The sequence below is a fragment of the Scyliorhinus canicula genome, chromosome 20 (genome assembly GCF_902713615.1).
Source record: "Scyliorhinus canicula chromosome 20, sScyCan1.1, whole genome shotgun sequence".
Taxonomy (NCBI): domain Eukaryota; kingdom Metazoa; phylum Chordata; class Chondrichthyes; order Carcharhiniformes; family Scyliorhinidae; genus Scyliorhinus; species Scyliorhinus canicula.
The window spans coordinates 87,292,913-87,313,329 of NC_052165.1; the positions used below are offsets into that span (position 1 = coordinate 87,292,913).

Below are 20,417 nucleotides of genomic sequence, written 5' to 3' on the forward strand. Positions count from 1 at the left end.
TAAAGCCCATGGGATTGGGGGAAATGTATTGATGTGGATAGAAAACTGGTTGGTAGAGAGGAAACACCGAGTAGGGATTAATGGATTTTTTTCAAATTGGCAGGCAGCAACTAGTGTGTTACCAGAGGGATCGGTGCTGTCACCCCAGCTATTGACAATATATGGATGAGAGAACAAAATGTAACATCTCAAAGTTTGCAGATGATACCAAGTTACGTGGGTGGCTGAATTGTGACGAGAATGCAGGGATCCAAGGGCATGCTCTGGACAATTGGGCGAGTGGGGAAATCAATGGCAGATGCAGTACAATTTGGATAAGTGTGAGGTTGTTCACTTTGGAAGCAAAACCAGGAAGGCAGATTACGACCTGAATGGTTGTAAATTGGGAGAGGGGAGATTACAGCGGGACCTGGGCGTCCTTGTGCACCAGTCGCTGAAGGTAAGCATGCAGGTGCAGCAGGTGGTAAAGAAGGCTAATTGTATGTTGGCCTTCATTGCGAGAGGTTTCGAGGATTGAAGCAGGGATGTGTTGCTGCAATGATACAGGGCCTCAATGAGGCCACACCTGGAGTATTGTGTGCAGTTTTGGTCTCCTTCTCTGAGGAAGGATGTTCTTGCTCTCGAGGGAGTGCGGCAAAGCTTCATGGGCAGCACGGTAGCATTGTGGTTAGCATAAATGCTTCACAGCTCCAGGGTCCCAGGTTCGGTTCCCGGCTGGGTCACTGTCTGTGTGGAGTCTGCACGTCCTCCCCCTGTGTGCGTGGGTTTCCTCCGGGTGCTACGGTTTCCTCCCACAGTCCAAAGATGTGCGGGTTAGGTGGATTGGCCATGCTAAATTGCCCGTAGTGCCCTTAAAAGTAAGGTTAAGGGGGGGGGGGGGGTTGTTGGATTACGGGTATAGGGTGGATACGTGGGTTTGAGTAGGGTGATCATTGCTCGGCATAACATCGAGGGCCGAAGGGCCTGTTCTGTGCTGTAATGTTCTATGTTCTATGTTCTGAGACTGATTCCAGGAATGGCGGGACTGTCACATAAGGAGAAGTTGTCTACGTTGGGATTGTTCTCACGATAATTCAGAAGAATGAGGGGGGAACCTCATAGACTCGTATACAATTCTAATGGGACTAAACAGGGTCGATACAGGGAAGATGTTACCAATGATGGGTGTTTCCAGTACCAGGGGTCACAGTCTGAGGATTCAGGGTAAACCATTATGGACAGATGCAAGGGGACATTTATTCACACAAGGTGTGGTGAGCCTGTGGAATTCATTACCACAGGAAATAGTTCATGCAATAACTTTGAACATATTCAAGAGGCGGCTAGATATAGCACGTGGGGAGAATGCTATCAAAGGCTATGGGGAGAAAGCAGGATTAGGTTATTGAGTTGGATGATCAGCCATGATCACGATGAATAGCAGAGCAGGCTTGAAGGGCCAAAGGCTTCCTCCTGGTCCTATCTTCCATTTTCAGTTGTCCTCTGATCGCATTCAAAGGCTTCCCAATCCTCTGGCTTCCCACTGATCCACATCCTTTTGTATGATTTTTCTGTTTTTATGCTTTCCTTGATATCGGCAGCCATGGATGCCTCGCCCACCCCTTCGCATATCTTCGCCTCCTTGGAATGAATTTCTGTTGTCCCACCCGAATAACAACCCAACACACCTGCCATTTCTGTTACACTGTCTTCCATCCCATGCCCCTTTTCCAATGCACTCTTGCCATCTCCTCCCTCATATCTTTGTAGTTACCCTTCTTTAATTGTAATACCGTTGCATCTGATTGCAGCTTCTCCCTCTCAAACTGCAGGGTAAAATCTATCATATTGTCATCACTGCTTACTAAGGTTCCTTCACGTTAAGTTCCCAAATTAAGTCTGCCTTATTACGTATCACCAAATTAAGAATTGTCTGTTCCCGAGTCGGATCTGTTACAAGCTGCTCAAAAAAACATCTCTTAGACATATTCTTGGGATCCACTACAGACCAAATATTGCCAAGTCACCTTCATATTGACGTACCCCATGATTATTGTAATATTGCCTTTTTCCATGCCTTTTCTATCTCCTGATTTATTTTCTGCCCTACATCCTGACTACTGCTAGGGGGCCTGTACATTTCCCATTCCTCAACACGTCCCACATACTATGTCTTCTGATCATATATCGCTCCTTGCTATCTATGTAACTTCATTCCGTACTAACAATGCAACCGGGCCCACTTTGCTCATCAGCCTATCCTTTCGATATGACATAGATTCTTACCATTTTCCTGCCTATGTCGTTAGTACCTATGCGTTCTCGGACCTCTGACAGTTCACGTTCCGTCTTCAGGATGCCCAGTGTACGTTCAGAGACATAATTGACCCTGGCACCAGGGTTGCAACGTACCATTATGGGGTCTCGTCCACGCCCACAGAAGCCCTTCTCTGCTCAGGAAGAGAACCAGTTGTTGTAACACTGTTCTGAATTCTGTTGTTTTCACTTGAAAGGCCATCACCACCAACAATATCCAAAAATATATTTATGTTACAGAGGGGACAGCCACAGGGAATTCCTGCACGGGCTGTCTGCCCTTTCTACCGGTCACCCATCTGCCCATCTGCACCTTGGTTGTGACCACGTCTCTACAACTACTATTTGTGACGCTTTCCGCCACCTGCATGCTCATACACGCATTTAACAGCTGCTCCAACCATACGCTGTCTGTGAGGAGCTGCCGTTGGTTACACTTGCTGGAGATGTAGCCGGCCGGAAGGTGGGAAGTGTCACGATTCTCCCACATGTCACAGTTAGTGCACTGCCGCCACCCCCCCCCCCCCCCCCCCCCGCTGAGTGACATTTTTGCACAAGTTAATTAATTAAAAATAAATACTTAAATTGTTATTAGATTACGTTACAATTACCTATATGGCAGTGGCGCTAGATTGTTATCGTAGAATCATAGAATATACAGTGCAAAAGGAGTCCACTTGGTCCATCGCGTCCGCACAGTCCCATGGAGAGATTACCCTATCTAAATCCACACCTCCAGCCCTATCCCCGTAACCCAGTTAGCCCATCTGTAAAGTTAAATGCTAAATACTAATCTCTGCCCTCTGGTTTAGTTACTCCTCCAACTCGTTGATTAATTAATCATTTCAATTATTTTTTTCCCAATTTAACAGATTTCCTACCAGCCAATCAGGTCACAGCTCGTCTCTGATGTCACTTCAGTTGTCCCACTCCATAATGTGAAAAGGCCTTTATGTTACTTAACATCACATGACGCTCTCTTGATACCTCCCTATTGAAAAACAGTTATAAAGCCAGACGAACTGAAACAAAAAAAAGTTAAGAAGCAACACCTCCCACTCTGCACCGAATTACCACACTGCCTCCAAATTACCACGGATCACAGTTAAAATGAATTGCAACATGTATAGAGCGTGGGTGCTGAATCGTTTCAAATGGACTAAACCATAGAGAAAATATTTCATTTCCAAATTTTATGACATAGAAATGTTAAAATAACTTGGAAACCGAAAGTAGATATTTCTTTTCACAGAATGTACAGTGTAGAAGGAGGCCATTCGACCCATCAAGACTGCACCTGCCCTTGGAATGAGCACTCTACTTAAGTCCACAACTCCACCCTATCCTCGTAACCCAATAACCCCACCGAATCTTTTTTGGAAACTAAGGGAAATTTAGAATGGCCAATCCACCTAACCTGCAAATCTTTGTGCTGTGGAAGGAAACCGGAGGACCCGGAGGAAACACACGTAGGCACGACGAGAATGTGCAGACTCCGTACAGACAGTGACCCAAGTCGGTATTAAATTATATAAAATTAATTTCCTCCAAATTTCATGACATATAAATGTTAAAATAAGTTGGAAACATGAAGTGGTTGATCTGCCTCGATGTGAATGGTTGCATTACGTATTGGAAGTGAAAACAACATAAAATGTCAGACATCGAAACTGTCGTGGACATTTAATTATGTGAAGATGAATCATCAATGTAATTATTTAGAAACCACATACCCCGTACAATGAGAATAAAAGTTAGAGAAAACTGTCACCTAAAAAAATTAATGGAAACATGGCCGACTAAAAGACTTGGGACTGAAAGCTTCTGCGATCTGTAGTTCTCACCATTTTGGCTAATTGCAGAAGAAGCACATTATTGGGATATTGATGTGTTTGGCGCACATTATCTAAGACATCCTTTCACAAGAATCACAGGGTAAATTGCGGCGCTCTTCAAATGTTCTCTGAACTTCTTCTGGGTAACGCCATAAATGAAGGTATTTGTGCAGCAGCTGACAAGTTGAACTACAGTCCCAGCATATTTTGCCTGATAAAGACGGATAGACGTTTCCAGGTCTGTATAAAGGCATCGGGTAAGAATGAAGACCAGCGTAGTAGTCATCCAGCACAGAAGAAAACTACCCGACAAGCTGAAGAGCAAAATGATGGATTGTCTCCTGTTCTCCATCTCTGGATCACGTTGATTCTCACTGTTGCTCCGACTCCGGAGGGCCCTGCGGACTCTACTCGTTATGACAATCCGTTTGACTGTCATAGCATTCAGAAACACAATGAGAAAGAAAGGCAGCAGTGGATTCAAAAGTCGATCTAACCAATAAAATACCTCAAACATTTCAGAAGTGGGAAGTGTTTGCTTTCCCCAACACATCAGCTGGCCATGCACATAACCGGCTGATGAGTCCAGATACAAAAAGTAAAAGGGGATGTTCTTCAAAGTCAACCCCAGGCACAATGTGACGATTACGGCCACCGCAATTTTTGAAGTGCAATATTTCGACTTGAAGTTTGTACAACAAATGGCTACAAAGCGATCGAACGTGAACGCTACCATGAGCCAAACGGAACAATCCAAACTAACATTGCACAGGACATAATGAACAAAACAAAACGGAGCATATTCCAGTGCTGGGAATACCTGAAAAATCTCATTAATCTGATACAACAGCACTTCAATAATCACGACTGAGAGGTCGGCGACTGCCATTGCAACCAGATAGTGAGTGACACATTTTGAGAGACCACACTTTCCACGGCACAGGATGCTGATCGCTATTATGTTAACTGGAATAAAAAGAAGAGCCAGGTAGAATAAAGTTTAACCGTACAATCATGCACAGACAGTTTTCCAGGAACTAAATGGTTTTTTCAATCAAAATCCTGAAGAACTGAAGCACTGCCATCACTGAATGATAACGTGTAACTAACAGGAGCATACGTTACCTGGGATTGTCGTCCTAAAGAGCATTAAAATCCTGTCAAGCGCCGTCACCTGTATCCCACAGTAATACAACACTACAGTTGGAATTATTCGAAATATAAAGCGAAAATGACAATGCGGCCTGGTTAATCATGTACTTTGAGATATAACTTCAAACCGCCAGGGGACTACAGTTCTCTTCTTGAAACCAAGCATTGACCTGTGTTTTGTCAATTAGAGAGAGGGGATGGACGCCAGATTAACATTAAATACGAAAAACCAGACGGCGCACCTTCAACACAGCACTGGACGGTCAGCCTGAATTAGACATCCCTCAACTGCACAACTCCGGACACGATAAAAAAGACATTAAACGATTTAGTGATGAAAAGTCTTATAGATAAATCAAAATAATTTTGGGGGTACGCAGAGACCTTGAAGCAAATTAATGCATGAATCAGGTGAAGGTGAATAGAATCACACGGTAGGGGAATCCTCATACCCAGTTTAGCTAGAGCCCTGACTAAGGAGGAAATATTTTGAAACAAATAAGTATTCTAATGAGGGGTTTGGGGTCTGTGTGCACTGTCCGACCTACTGCAGTAAACCTGTCAACAGTCAAACATGTTCTAATTTATATTGATGACATTTGTTATAATTTGTATGCTCATTTCAAATAAAACCCACAATCAGCTGTAAAGAAGATAACCAGTTCCAACCATGGGTTGACGTGTCTTTGTCCCGATATTTAACGTCAGATCACATATCCGTAATGCCTCTTGTAGGGTTCAGAATTCGTCAAATAATTATGAAACCGAAGTGTTAAATGTTTCAATATTTAAGAATAAGAATCGCTTTTACCATTGCATAAGAGAAAGATGTAACATGGAGATGTCTTAGTGCCCAATGATGATCCATCCGTCTGCCGCTTGACTTATATTAAAAGTGATCAATTGATTGTGGAACTATTCATTTTGTGATATTCCGCTTCACAAAATGGCCTCCTATATTGCCATGGGGAGGAAATATTTAAAGCAATGAAAAGTTCACACTAAAAAACAATACTCTATAACCATCTTTCCAACAAATACAGATGATTGGTCCATAGGCGCCAGGCAGCAAGACGCATAAGACCGTCTGAACATCGCTCCATACAAACAAATAATCTTTAATAGTACTTACCTGGGACACCAATGATTGTAATAAGTGGGTAACAAATTTCCAGGTAATCAACCATGTTACGTTATTATGAGCAGCTTTTCACTAACAAGTGTGTTAGGAGTTAACGAATTAAAACACTGCTGCAACTTATTCGGTTGGATTCAGATTTGAGGAATGACTTGCAAGAGTCACGAATATGAGGAAGCAGGAGATGATACTCGTTACTGTAGTAAACATAACCTTGCACCAATTGTATCATCCATACAGTTTTCTCCACGTTTATGCAGTTCTTCTTGTTTCGAAGCAGCAAATTCTTTTGAGACTGAGGCTTTTGCGAAAAGTGGTTCTTACATCTGTAAATGTAGCTCCTTTATACAAGAGGTGCAACGATGAGAAAATCTGTTTACGCAACAATTGACATTAGTTCCAGTTACTAAACAAAACATGGATGAATTTTCTGCTTCAGTGGGTATTCAATACCAGTGTTGAAATCATAAACATTAATCTGAAGCCGCTACCCTAAAGCTTCTCTTGATGAAACCTCGATGTTGCTGTCAAGAATCTAACTTTCAAGGCCAGGACACCTTGGTTCCTCTATTTCTATATTATTGACAATGTTACATTCGGCATAACACTGGCATAAAATAATGGTGGCAAATTCCTATGGTTCAACTGCTACTAGGACATGTACAACCAACCTAATATATGACGACCTGGAATATTAGCCATGCACAATTTTGAAACCCATAACAAGGTTTTGATTAGTAGAAAAACATTCATGAGTGTTAATTTTGTCTTTCTACTTTTTGAATAGGATTTCCGTGCTCTGACACATGTGTTGAAAAACTTAAAATTTAGAAATATAAAATTGCCGACAACCTGCATGATCGTGGCAAATATGAGATAACTGAAATTCAGGAAATATCCGACTTTGGATTCACATAAATCATTACATTATTAGGATAGGGCGGGGATTTGGGCTGCGTCAGGGTACTCTTTCGGAACGTTGTGCACATTCGATGGGCCAAACGGACGCCATCTGCACTGTGCAGGATTACTTGGATTGTGACTGTGACCACTTTCTCTTTCTTTAAGCGCTGCAAGTCATGGAAGTGAAATAGGGGGGGGGGGGGTGAGGGGGTGCTTTGCAATCCTCCTGTGTGTATGTGTGTGCGTGTGCCCGAATTAATTCAGGTGCAAGACAGAGTGTGTGAGCGAGTGCGCGTGCGTGTTGCGTGTGTGCTGTCTGGAGCGTGTGAATGAGAGAGAGTGTGTGCATGGCACTGCATGAGGCAGAGACTGGAGAGTGTATCTGTGCGAAAGTTTGTGCATGTGAGAGGTTGTGTGTATGAGAGGACGTGTGTGTGAGAGAGCGAATGATTGCGAGGGTGTGCACGCGTGACACTGCCTACATGTGCGAGAGATTGGCGGCTGGATTTTCCATTTCTGAGCAGTGTTTACTAAGCAGTGTCGATGACAGCGGAGGTTTTGTGGCATTTCATACCGAGAGGGCCTTGAATGTGGTTTGTTACCCAGAGAGTATGGATGTTGCCAGGGTGGACAGCAGTCACGTGTGAGCATCTGAAACCCTGCTGAGTAGCGATTACCCATGACACACGTGTGACACCCCTCCTTCTATACACCCCTCGCCCCACAGCCCCACACCCCTCTCACCCCCAGCCTCTTCACACCCTCACCCCACTCATACCCTCACCCCCAACACCTCACCACCCTCACCCTCTCATCCTCTCAGCCCCGCACGCCCGCTGTCCAATCATACGTGTCGCCTTGTGTCTTGCAGGATCTGGCGAAGATCAGCCAGGCCATCTGGAGCCCCCACCACCAGCCAGTGCCAGAACCGGTGCTCCCCAGAAAACCAAGCATTGATCGGGAAAGCAGACGAAACATGTACCCACTGCCTGAAACTCAGGCCACACCAAAGCTTGGGTTAGAAGGTGACGCTGACTTTCCATCACAGCTGTCACCTAAATCCTGCACCATCTCAGAGACTATCATCTCGGTTGGACACATTAATGAAGAGGCCCCTGGGAAAACTATCTGGTGTGCCCCACACATATCATCCACTACTGAAGGTGGAGATAGAAGTAGCCGAGGTGAAGGACGGTCGGAGGGTTGGAGGCTCGGTCCCAGGAACCAAATTCCGTCCAAATGGGTCGCAGGCTTCTGGACGATGCTGTGCCAGCGTCAGTGCAGATGCAGTCAGAGAGTCAGGGACGACAGTGGGGGATGATTGCGGGCATCCAGAACCTGCAGGTTCACGTAAATGTGTCCATCCAGGTACAGAAGCAGCGTGTGGTGACAGCCATACGTGCTATCCAAGCAGACATCACACAGGAGGCGACGGTATCGGCTATGGATTAGCATATCCAATGCCTGGGGCATCCTCTGCAGGCGGTGGCCGAGGCCCACCACAATGATGTGCTCCCACTGGTAGCCATGTGCCAAAGCCCCTGCCCCCTCGGACATTACAGCGGCGCTCCTCAGCGTGGTTCAGTCACAGCAGGTTATGGTTGTTCTTTCCAAGGATGTGGGCATTGCTGGCCAGGACAACTTAATTGCCCATCCCGCAGTTTCATCGGTCAGGTGATGTGCCACATTCTGGAACTGTTACTGAGGTGCATCTGCGGTGCTGCTCGGAAGGGATACAAAAGAGACCAGAGGGCAAATTCCTTCACACAGAGGATGGTGAGCATCTGGAACGGGCTGCCAGAGGCAGTGGTAAAGGCGGGTACAATTTTGTCCTTTAAAAAGTAGGTGGACAGTTACATGGACAAGTTGGGTATAGAGGGATATGGGCCAAATGCATGCAAGTGGGACCAGCTTAGTGGTAGACACAGATTGGCATCGACCAGCTGGACCGAAGGGCCTGTTTCCATGTTGTAAATATCTATGACTCGATGAAGAGTATAATTTCATAATTTGCAAACCACACGAACATTGTCAATAAAGTGAAACATAAATAAACGAATTGAATACTAGGGTGCAGGTCCCACTGCAGAGCTCTATATCATTAAACACAAAAATATATTAATGTTGTTTAATGAGGCAACATGATTGATGTATCAAAGACGAACTCCGAAATGACACGAAGTGCAGAACATGGAAGGTGACGTAAAATAAGTCCATCGAATTTCGAAATGGTTCCGTAGCAGAGAGAAAATGTTTGTATTTGTCAGGTTGACGACTGATATTGTGAAAAGGCATTAGATAGTTACGAATGAATCTAATGTTTAATTCAGCCAATGTGTAGCAACAATGTGGAGGGTGTACTCCACATTGCGCCCCTGTCACGCACTAATCGTTCCTCAGAAGGGAGTGTGATGTTGTTCGTTCATGTAAATAGTTTTTAGGTCCTGATGTTCTCGTCAATGGTCCCCATTGTTGTTAATGGAAGAAATGCTTGGGAAATCTGAAGCATAATAGGACGTTCAAGTCCAGTACAGGATTCTCTTCCGGTTAATGCACAGATTCAGCGGCAATTAGGAAGGCAAATGCAATGTTAGCATTCATGTCGAGAGGGCGAGAAGAAAACAGCAGGGAAGTACTTCTGATGCTTTTTCGGTTTCTGAAAGGACCCCATTAGGAGCATTGGGAGCAATTCTGGGCGCCATATCCAGGGAGCACATCCATATGCTCGCGGCTATGGAGCACAGGTCGTGAACCATCTCCATTTGGGACTGCACCGCATCACGCTGCCATTGTGCCACATTAGCGAGTGACTGGGCCCTAAACTTTTGAAGACTGGGCCACCTCCCTCTGGTTCTGCTGCATCACCTCCCTCTGTGTCTGTGGCAAAGTTGGCAAACGCCTGGGCAATACACCAACGTTCCCAACTGTGACCTGCTGTGACTGGGGCCATGCTGAGGAGCGCCGCTGCAATGTCCAGGTGACTCTGGCACATGGCTGCCTGTGAGAGGGGAACCCTGTCTTGGGCTTCGATCACCACCTGCACAGAATTCACCAGGCCTTGGACTCGCTGATCCATAATAAACTGTCGACACCTCGGACGCCACCAGTGCGGTGTCAGCCTGGGAAGCACACATGGCTGGCAAAACCCCCTGCTCACGGTTGGACTCCACATCCCCTTTTGTAATCCCTGTCTGTCTGACTGCATCTGTATTGTCGGTGGCACTGCATGTTCCCTAGGTCCGTGACCAGTCTGGACAGCAGATGGTTTCTGCGAATCCACCCGGCCCCTTAACTGCTCCTACCTCCACCTTCTGTACGGGATGCCATGTGTCGTGGGCACCAGATAGTGTCCCAGGATCCTCCACTAATGTGCCCAATCGACGTGATTGTCTCTGGGATGATGTAGGGTGTTGGCGAGAGCTGTGATGGAAAGCCTGTGTGATCCTCTAACCCGAGCTCCGGGGAGTTCTGAGTCTCGGTCGTATGGCTGGTGTTCGGGCTGCTCGCCCATCACTGTTCGGCTGTCATGGGGGCGGGGAGGTACCGGATGGACCGTCACTATCTCGACAGGTCCTGGAAGACACATGTAGACGTGTATGATAAGACAACGGGTTGAAGAGATTGGGGATGGGCAGGGTGGGGGTGATGGATGTAAGGGGGGTTAGGTGGTGGGGGGGGGGTGTGGGGTGGGTAAGGGCGGTGTGGTTGTGTGGTTGGTGTGGGGGCGGGTGCCCACGCATGTGTCATGGACAACTAAAACTCAGCAGTATCTCACTAACTCGCCCGTGACCGCACTCCACCTCGGTGACAGCCCTTTTCTCTGGGCCACCAGGCACTTTCAGGGCCCTCAGCTTGAGCATGATCAGGGGCAGTAACTCGACTGGTTCTTCTCCTGTCTTCCCTCACTCCTGGTGGCTGTATGCAGCCTCCTACTGAGCGCGTGAAAGGGGGACATAAACAACAATACCGTTAGACAATACGACGGATGCAGCCGTGGGGTTGGGTAGGTGGTGACGACAGTGGCCTGGGCACCCGGCCATGGCAGATGGAATGGGTTCTGGAATGTGGGGCTTGGTAGGGGTTTGTCCGTCTCCCGGGGGAGACAAGCCGAGTTACGGGTATGTGGGGGGTCGGGTTAGTGGCAGGTGCACGGAGCAGCCATCTCACCCTGGCCGACATAGAACATAGAACATAGAACACTACAGCGCAGTACGGGCCCTTCGGCCCTCGATGTTGCGCCGACCTGTGAAAGCCTATCTGAAGCCTATCTGACCTACACTATTCCATTTTCATCCATATGTCTATCCAGTGACCACTTAAATGCCCTTAAAGTTGGTGAGTCTACTACTGTTGCAGGCAGGGCGTTCCACACCCCTACTACTCTCTGAGTAAAGAAACTGCCTCTGATATCTGTCCTATATCTATCACCCCTCAATTTAAAGCTATGTCCCCTCGTGTTGGTCATCACCATCCGAGGAAGAAGACTCTCACTGTCCACCCTATCTAACCCTCTGACTATCTTATATGTCTCTATTAAGTCACCTCTCAGCCTTCTCCTCTCTAACGAAAACAACCTCAATTCCCTGAGCCTTTCCTCGTAAGACCTTCCCTCCATACCAGGCAACATCCTAGTAAATCTACTCTGAACCCTTTCCAAAGCTTCCACATCCTTCCTATAATGTGGTGACCAGAACTGCACGCAGTATTCCAGGTGCGGCCGCACCAGAGTTATGTACAGCTGCAGCATGACCTTGTGGTTCCGAAACTCAATCCCCCTGCTTATAAAGGCTAGCACACCAAATGCCTTCTTAACAGCCCTATTAACCTGGGTGGCAACTTTCAGGGATTCATGTACCTGGATGCCGAGATCTCTCTGTTCATCTACACTACCAAGAATCTTGCCATTAGCCCAGTACTCTGCATTCCTGTTACTCCTTCCAAAGTGAACCACCTCACACTTTTCCGCATTAAACTCCATCTGCCACCTCTCAGCCCAGCTCTGCAGCTTATCTATGTCCCTCTGTATCCTATAACATCCTTCAGCACTATCCACAACTCCACCGACCTTAGTGTCATCTGCAAATTTACTAACCCATCCTTCTACACACTCTTTCAGGTCATTTATAAAAATGACAAACAGCAGTGGCCCCAAAACAGATCCTTGCGGTACACCACTAGTAACAGAACTCCAGGATGAACATTTGCCATGAGGAGGTCATGGAGTTTATTCCGCTACTGAATGCCAGTCCAGACCACCTTTCCCACGGCACTGACCGGCTCTGCACACTGCACTCAGCTACGGTGAATGGTGGTGCCAGGCGGCTTTCCTCCCATGCCAGGATACAGGTTCATCCTTCTCTCCTCCACAGCGTCCATGAGGGTTATCAGCTCAGCGTCCCTGTACCATGGCGCTGCTCTCCTTGCAGCCATTTTTTTGACTGGGCTGGTGTGTGTGGGGGAAGGACCGCATTGATACGGTTGCAACATGGTAGCATAGTGGTTAGCACAGTTGCTTTACAGCTCCAGGGTCCCAGGTTCGATTCCCGGCAGGGTCACTGTCTGCAGAGTTTGCACATTCTCCCTGTGTCTGTGTGAGTTTTCTCCGGGTGCTGCGGTTTCCTGTCACGGTCCAACCATGTGTGGTTTAGGTGGGTTGGCCATGCTAAATTGCCCTTTTGTGTCCAAAAAATGTTAAGTGGGGGTCACTGGGTTACCGGGATAGGGTAGATATGTAGGCTTCAGTAGGATGCTCTTTGTAAGAGCCTGTGCAGACTCGGTGGGCCGAATGGCCTCCTTCTGCACAGTAAATTCTATGATGTGTGCCTCATGAGTGTCAATCATGGACCGGCGAATCCAGCATTGTTTTCCAAGGAAATGGTTGTGTTCAACGTGCCAACGGTGCTAGCCCATTTAAAGTAGTTGAATTCGCGGAAATCTAAGTAAATCACGCCCACAATGTTCTCCTTTGGCTAACTTCCTTGTTGCCTCCTCACACAACTCCAACAGGTTTGTCAGACATTATCTCAACTTGATGAAGCCGTGTTGACTCAGTTATATATTATCATGGCTTCCAAGTACTCCCTCCCTGAATGGACTCTAAAATCGAACCAATGACCGAAGTCAGGCGATGCGGCCTCCAATTTCCACCCCTTCTTCCTCCCTCGTTTCTTCAACAGCGGTATTACAGTAGCCAATTTGCAGTCCTCTGGGACCCTCCCTGCGTCCAGTGATTCCTGAAAGATCACCATCAATGCCTCCGCAATATGTTCAGAAATCCACCTTCAGACCTTGCTCTTTCCCCAGAACCTTCTCCTCGGGCATGTTGAACACAGTGGGCTAAACTGCTGGCTTCTAATGCAGAACAATGTCAGCAGCGCTGGTTTAATTCCCATACTGGCCTTCCCGAACAGGCGATGGAATGTGGAGACAACGGGGTTTTCACAGTAGCTTCATTGACGCCTACTTGTGACACTAAGCGATTATTATTATTAGGGATGGCCACTATATTCACCTGTGCCCACGATTATCCCAGAACTCTGGAATCGAACTGGTGTCTTCCACCATGAAGACTATTGTAAGGAAACTATTCAGCTCCTCTGCCATTTCTTTGTTTCCTATTATTATTTCTCTTGCCACATTTCACAATGATCCGATGTCTATTTTATCCTCGCTCTCACCTTTCATATATTGAAAAAACTTTTCCTATCGTCTTTTATATTACTAGCTAGCTTCCAGTCATATTTCATCTTCTCTCCACTTATTGCTTTTTAAGTTGTCCTCTGCTCGCTTTTAAAGGCTTCCCAATCCTTTGGCTTCCCACTAATCCGCATCCTTTTGTATGCTTTTTATACTTTTATGCTGTCCTTGACTTTCCTCATCAGCCATTTATGAATCTTCCTCCTCTGAGCATGTTTCCGCCTCCTTGGGATGAATTTCTGCTGTGCCTCCCGAATAAACCCGCAAAACCCCTGCCATTGCTGTTCCACTGTCTTCCCTCCTAGGCTCCTTTGCCAATCTACGTTGGTCAGCTCCTCCCTTATGCCTTAGTAGTTACATCTGATTCCAAATTCTCCCTCTGAAACTGCAGGTTAAATTCTATCATATTGTGGTCACTGTTTCCGAAGGATTCCTTCACCTTATGTTCCCAAATGAAGTCTGCCTCATGACGCAACACCAAGTCAAGAATGCCTGTTCCCTCGTAGGCTCTGTCACAAGCTGCTCCAAAAGAACATCTCCGAGACATTCCACAATTTATATTCTTCGGATCCACTACAAACCCAATTTTCCCACGCCAACTGCATATTGAAGCCCCCATGATTATTTGAATATTGCCTTGTTTTACATGCCATTTCTATCTGCTGATTTATTTTGTGCCCTAAATCCTGATTAAATCCTGCACATAACTCCCATCAAGGATTGATCAACACTACCCACAGAAATAGCCCCATTCCCCACTGATCATATATCGCTCCTTACTATCTATGTAACTAAATTCCTTACGAACGATTCAACCCCGCCCCCTTTGCACATCTGCCTGTCCTTTCGATATGACACATATCCTTGAAAATGTCGGTTCCAGACCTGATCCCCTTGCACCCATGTCTCCCTGATGCCCCCAACATTGTACTGGCCAATTTCAATGTGCGCAACAACCTTGTTCTGTATACTGCACGCAATAAGATGCAACACCCTCATTGACCCCCTCTCTTCCACACCTGTCTCCTTTTTTTCTCTTCCTGAGGTGATGTTGTTCTCTTATATTTGTGCTCTCTTCCCCCATCAGTTATTACACCTTCTAAGCTTACGCTCTGGTTCCCAACCCCTGCCATGCCAATTTAAATCCACCCGAGTGACCAGCAAGCCTCGCAGCCAGGATATTGGTGCCCCTCTAGTTTAGATGCATCCCGCCCTTCTTGTAAACGTCCTGTCTGCCATGGAAGAGCAGGTTGCTCTTGGATATCTCCCTGTAGATTCACAATTACAAAGCCAGAAGAAAGAAAACAAAACGAAAGTAAAAAAAAACACCTTCCACTCTGCACCGTATTTCCACACTGCGTCCAAATTACAAAGGATCACAGTTGAAGTTAATTACGATGTGGAGATGGCGGCGTTGGACTGGGGTGAGCAGAGTAAGAAGTCTTACAACACCAGGTTAAAGTCCAACAGGTTTGCTTCAAACACGAGCTTTCGGAGCGCAGCTCCTTCCTCCTTCCTGAGGAGCAGCACGGTAGCATGGTGGTTAGCATAAATGCTTCACAGCTCCAGAGTCCCAGGTCCCAGGTTCGATTCCCGGCTGGGTCACTGTGCGGAGTCTGCACGTCCTCCCCGTGTGTGCGTGGGTTTCCTCCGGGTGCTCCAGTTTACTCCCACAGTCCAAAGATGTGCAGGTTAGGTGGATTGGCCATGCTAAATTCCCCGTAGTGTCCTAAAAAAGTAAGAAGTCTTACAACACCAGGTTAAAGTCCAACAGGTTTGTTTCAAACACGAGCTTTCGGAGCACGGCTCCTTCTTCAGGTGAAGGAGCCGTGCTCCGAAAGCTCGTGTTTGAAACAAACCTGTTGGACTTTAACCTGGTGTTGTAAGACTTCTTACTGTGCTCACCCCAGTCCAACGCCGGCATCTCCACATCATGGCTAAAAAAGTAAGGTTAAGGGGGGGGGGGGGGGGGGGTTCTTGGCTTACGGGGAAAGGGTGGATACGTGGGTTTGAGTAGGGTGATCATTGCTCGGCACAACATCGAGGGCCGAAGGGCCTGTTCTGTGCTCTACTGTTCTATGTTCTATGTTCTAACGTGCAGACCACACAGACAGTGACCCAAGCCAGTAATCGAACCTGGGACCCTGGAGCTGTGAAGCAACTGTGCTAGCCACTGTGTTGCCGTGCTGCCCTACATCTCCCTAGATGTGGATCACTGCATTTGTATAGCAAGTAAAAACAAGATAAAACACTAAACCTCGAAACCCTCGTGGACGTTTAATTATGTAAAGATTAATCGTCAATGTAACTATGTTCAAGGCTAATACCCCCCACTCGAACCAGAATAAAATTTGGAGAGAAATGTCACCTTCAAAAATCAATGGAAACATGGTCGACTAAAACACTTGGACTGAAAGCTTCTGCAATCTGTAGTTCTCACCATTTTGCGAATTACAGAAGAAGCACATTATTGGGATATTGATGCGTTTGACATTACATTATTTAAGAAATCCTTTGACAAGAATCACAGGGTAAATAACGGCGCTCTTGAACTGATCTCTGAAATTCCTCTGGGTAACGCCATAAATGAAGGTATTAGTGCAGCAGCTGACAAGTTGAACGACAGTCCCAACATATTGTGCCTGATAAAGACGGATAGACGTTGCCATGTCCATGTAAAGGCATTGGGTTAGAATGAAGACCAGAGTATTAGTCATCCAGCACAGAAGAAAACTACCCGACAAGGTGAAGAGCAAAATGATGGACTGTCTCCTGCTCTCCATCTCTGGATCACGCTGATTCTCACTGTTGCTCCGGCTCCGGAGGGCCCTGCGGACTCTACTCGTTATGACAATCCGTTTGACTGTCATAGCATTCAGGAACACAATGAGAAAGAAAGGTAGCAGTGGATTCAACAGTCGATCGAACCAATAAAATACCTCAAACATTTCAGAACTGGGAAGTGTTTGCTTTCCCCAACACATCAGCTGGCCATGCACATAACCGGCTGATGATTCCAGATACAAAAAGTAAAAGGGGATGTTCTCTAAAGTGAACGCCAGGCACAACGTAACGAGTACGGTCATCGCAATTTTTGAGGTGCAGTATTTTGACTTGAAGTTTGTGCAACAAATGGCTACAAAGCGGTCGAAAGTGAAACCTACCATGAGCCAAATGGAACAATCCAAACTTACATTGCAGAGGGCATAATGGACAAAACAAAACGGAGCATATTGCAGGGCTGGGAATACCCGAAAAGTTTCATTAATATGGTATAACAGCACTTCAATAACCACGACTGAGAGATCGGCGACTGCCATTGCAACCAGATAGTGAGTGACACATTTTGAGAGACCACACTTTCCACGGCACAGGATGCTGATCGCTATTATGTTAACTGCAATAAAAAGAAGAGCCAGTTAGAATAATGTTTAACCATAAAATCGTGCACAAACAGAAGTTTTCCAGGAAATAAATGTTTCTTTCATTCAAAATTCTGACGAAACTTCCACTTGAATGGCTGAATGATCATGTATACCTAACTTGTTGCACGCATATTTTACCTGGGACTGCCCTTCCAAAGACCATTAAAACCCCGTTTGGCACCATTATCTGTACCCTATAGGGAAAAAAAAACTACAGTTGGAATCATTCGAAAAATAAAGCGAAAATGACAATGCGGTTTGATTAATCATGTACTTTGAGTTATACATCTTCAAAGGACAGGGGACTGCAGTTCTCTTCTTGAAAACAAGCATCGGCCTGCGTTTTCTCAACTAGAAGGAAGGAATGGAAGTCGGATTAACACTAAGTAGGAAAAGGGCAGCGCAGTGCTCCTTCAGCACAACACAGAGAGGTCAGACTGAATTCGACCTCCATCTCTGAGGAGCGGCTGTTAGCAACTGCACAACTGCGGACACGAGGAAAATGACATTGAACGATTTAGTTGATGAAAAGTCTTACAGATAAATCAAAATAATTTTGGGGATGCACAGAAAATTTGAAGCAAATCAATCTGTAAATCAGGTGAAGGTGAATAGAACCAGACGGGATGGGAAGCTCCATATACAGTTTAACTAAAGGCTTGATCATCGAGAAAATATTTTGAAAGCTTGTTAATGGGGGGCGAGGGCGTGCTATTGTAAACCTGTCAACAGTCAAACATATTCTAATTTCTATTGATGACATTTGATAGAATTTGCATGCTCACTGGAAATAGAAACCACAAACCGCTGCAAAGAAGATAACCATTTCCGACCATGGGTTGACGTATCATTAACCTCGACATTTAAAATCAGATGAAATATCCGTAGTGCATCTTATAATTGAACTGAAAATGAAAATCGCTTATTGTCACGAGTAGTCTTCAATGAAGTCACTGTGAAAAGTCCCTAGTCGCCACCTTCCGGCGCCTGTACGGGGAGGCTTGTACGGGAATCGAATCGTGCTGCTGGCCTGCTTGGTCTGCTTTAAAAGCCAGCGATTGAGCTCGGTGAGCTAAACCAGCCCCTACTGGTTCAGAAATCAAAATGCTTCAAATAATTTTGAAACCTGAGTGCATCAATCTTTCAGAATAAGAATCGCTTTTACTATTGGATATGGACAAATGCACGATCACATTGGTGATCGAACACAAATCCAAAATGTAACAGGGAGACGGATTTGTGCCCCATGATGATCCATCCATCTGTCGCTTGACTGACATTAAAATTGATCAGCTGATTTGAGACCGATTCATTTTGTGATTTTCCTCTTCACACAATGTCATCCTATCTAGATATAGAACATAGAACATTACAGCACAGTACAGGCCCTTCGGCCCTCGATGTTGCGCCAACTTGTAAAACTGCTCGAAAGCCCATCGACACTATTCCCTTATCATCCATATGTTTATCCAATGACCATTTGAATACCCTTTGTGTTGGCGAGTCCATTACTGTTGCTGGCAGGGCATTCCACGTTCTTACTACTCTCTGAGTAAATAACACACGTCTGACATCTGTCCTATAATCTATCTCCCCTCAATTTAAAGCATATGTCCCCTCGTGCTAGAGATCACCATCCGAGGGAAAGGGCTCTCACTGTCCACACTATGTGATCCTCTGATCATATTGTATGTCTCAATTAAGTCACCTCTTAACCTTCTTCTCTCTAACGAAAACAGACTCATGTCCTTCAGCCTTTCCTCATATGATCTTCCCTCCATACCAGGCAACATTCTTGTAAATCTCCTCTGTACCCTTTCCAATGCTTCCACATCCTTCCTATAATGCGGCGACCAGAATTGCACGCTATTCTCCAAATGCGGCCACATCAGAGTTTTGTACAGCTGCAACATGACCCCATGGCTCCGAAACTCAATCCCTCTCGCAATAAAAGCTAACACACCGCACGCTTTCTTAACAACCCTTTCAACCTGGGTGGTAACTTTCAGGAATCTATGTACGTGGAGACCGAGATCTCCCTGCTCATCCACACTACCAAGAATCTTACCATTAGTCCAGTACTCTGTTTTCCTGTTATTCCTTCCAAAATGAATCACCTCACCGTTTTCTGCATTAAACTCCATTTGCCACCTCTCAGCCCAGCTCTGCTGCTTATCTATGTCCCTCTGCAACTTGTAATACCCTTCCGCACTTTCTGCAACTCCACCGACTTTAGTGTCATCTGCAAATTTACTCACCCATCCTTCTACGCCCTCCTCCAGGCCATTTATAAAAATGACAAACAGAAGTGGCCCCAAAACGGATCCTTGTGGTACACCACCAGTCTGCACATTCTTGCATATCTTGCCATGGATAGAGAACGCTTCAATCAATGAAAAGTTTGCACTTATAAACAATACTCTATAAGCATCTTTCAAACAAATGCAGAGAAATGTTTATTAGACGACAGACAGCAAGACCCAAAAGACAGTCTGAACACCGCTCCACACAAATAAATAATAATTAATCAAACATACCTGGGATACCGATAACTGTAATAAGTGGGTAACAAAGTTCTCGGTAATCAACCATGTTACTTTATTATGAGCAGCTTTCCAATGTGAAGTGTGTTGGGAGTCAAGCAACTGAAACTCTGCTGCTACTTATTCGGTTGGATTCAGATTTCAGGAATGACATGCAAGAGTCACTAATATGAGCAAACAGTAGAGGATACTCGTTACTGAAGAAAACATAAACTTGTACTAATTGTACAGTCCATAAAGTTTTTGCCAAGTTTTTGCAGTTCTTGTTACGAAGCAACGAATTCTGTTGAGACTGAGGCTTTTGCGAAAAGTGGTTCTTACATCTGTAAATGTAGCCCCTTTATACAAAAGGTGCAACGATGAGAAAATCTGTTTACGCAACAATTGACATTAGTTCCAGTCACTTAACAAACATGGATGAAGTTTCTGC

The 20,417-nt window shown here is 45.7% G+C and overlaps 2 protein-coding genes across 2 annotated transcripts; both read right to left on the bottom strand.

The window, feature by feature from the left end:
• Positions 1-4,197: 4,197 nt before the first annotated feature.
• LOC119954786 (probable G-protein coupled receptor 139) lies at positions 4,198-6,469 on the bottom strand. Its single transcript, XM_038780327.1, has 2 exons — positions 6,415-6,469; positions 4,198-5,096 (listed from the first exon to the last, which is right to left on the bottom strand). Exons 1-2 carry the CDS (start codon positions 6,467-6,469, stop codon positions 4,198-4,200), a joined length of 954 nt encoding a protein of 317 aa, XP_038636255.1.
• Positions 6,470-16,517: 10,048 nt separating this feature from the next.
• LOC119954787 (probable G-protein coupled receptor 139) lies at positions 16,518-20,036 on the bottom strand. Its single transcript, XM_038780328.1, has 2 exons — positions 19,982-20,036; positions 16,518-17,416 (listed from the first exon to the last, which is right to left on the bottom strand). The coding sequence occupies exons 1-2, from the start codon at positions 20,034-20,036 to the stop codon at positions 16,518-16,520; spliced, it is 954 nt and encodes a 317-aa protein (XP_038636256.1).
• Positions 20,037-20,417: the final 381 nt, after the last annotated feature.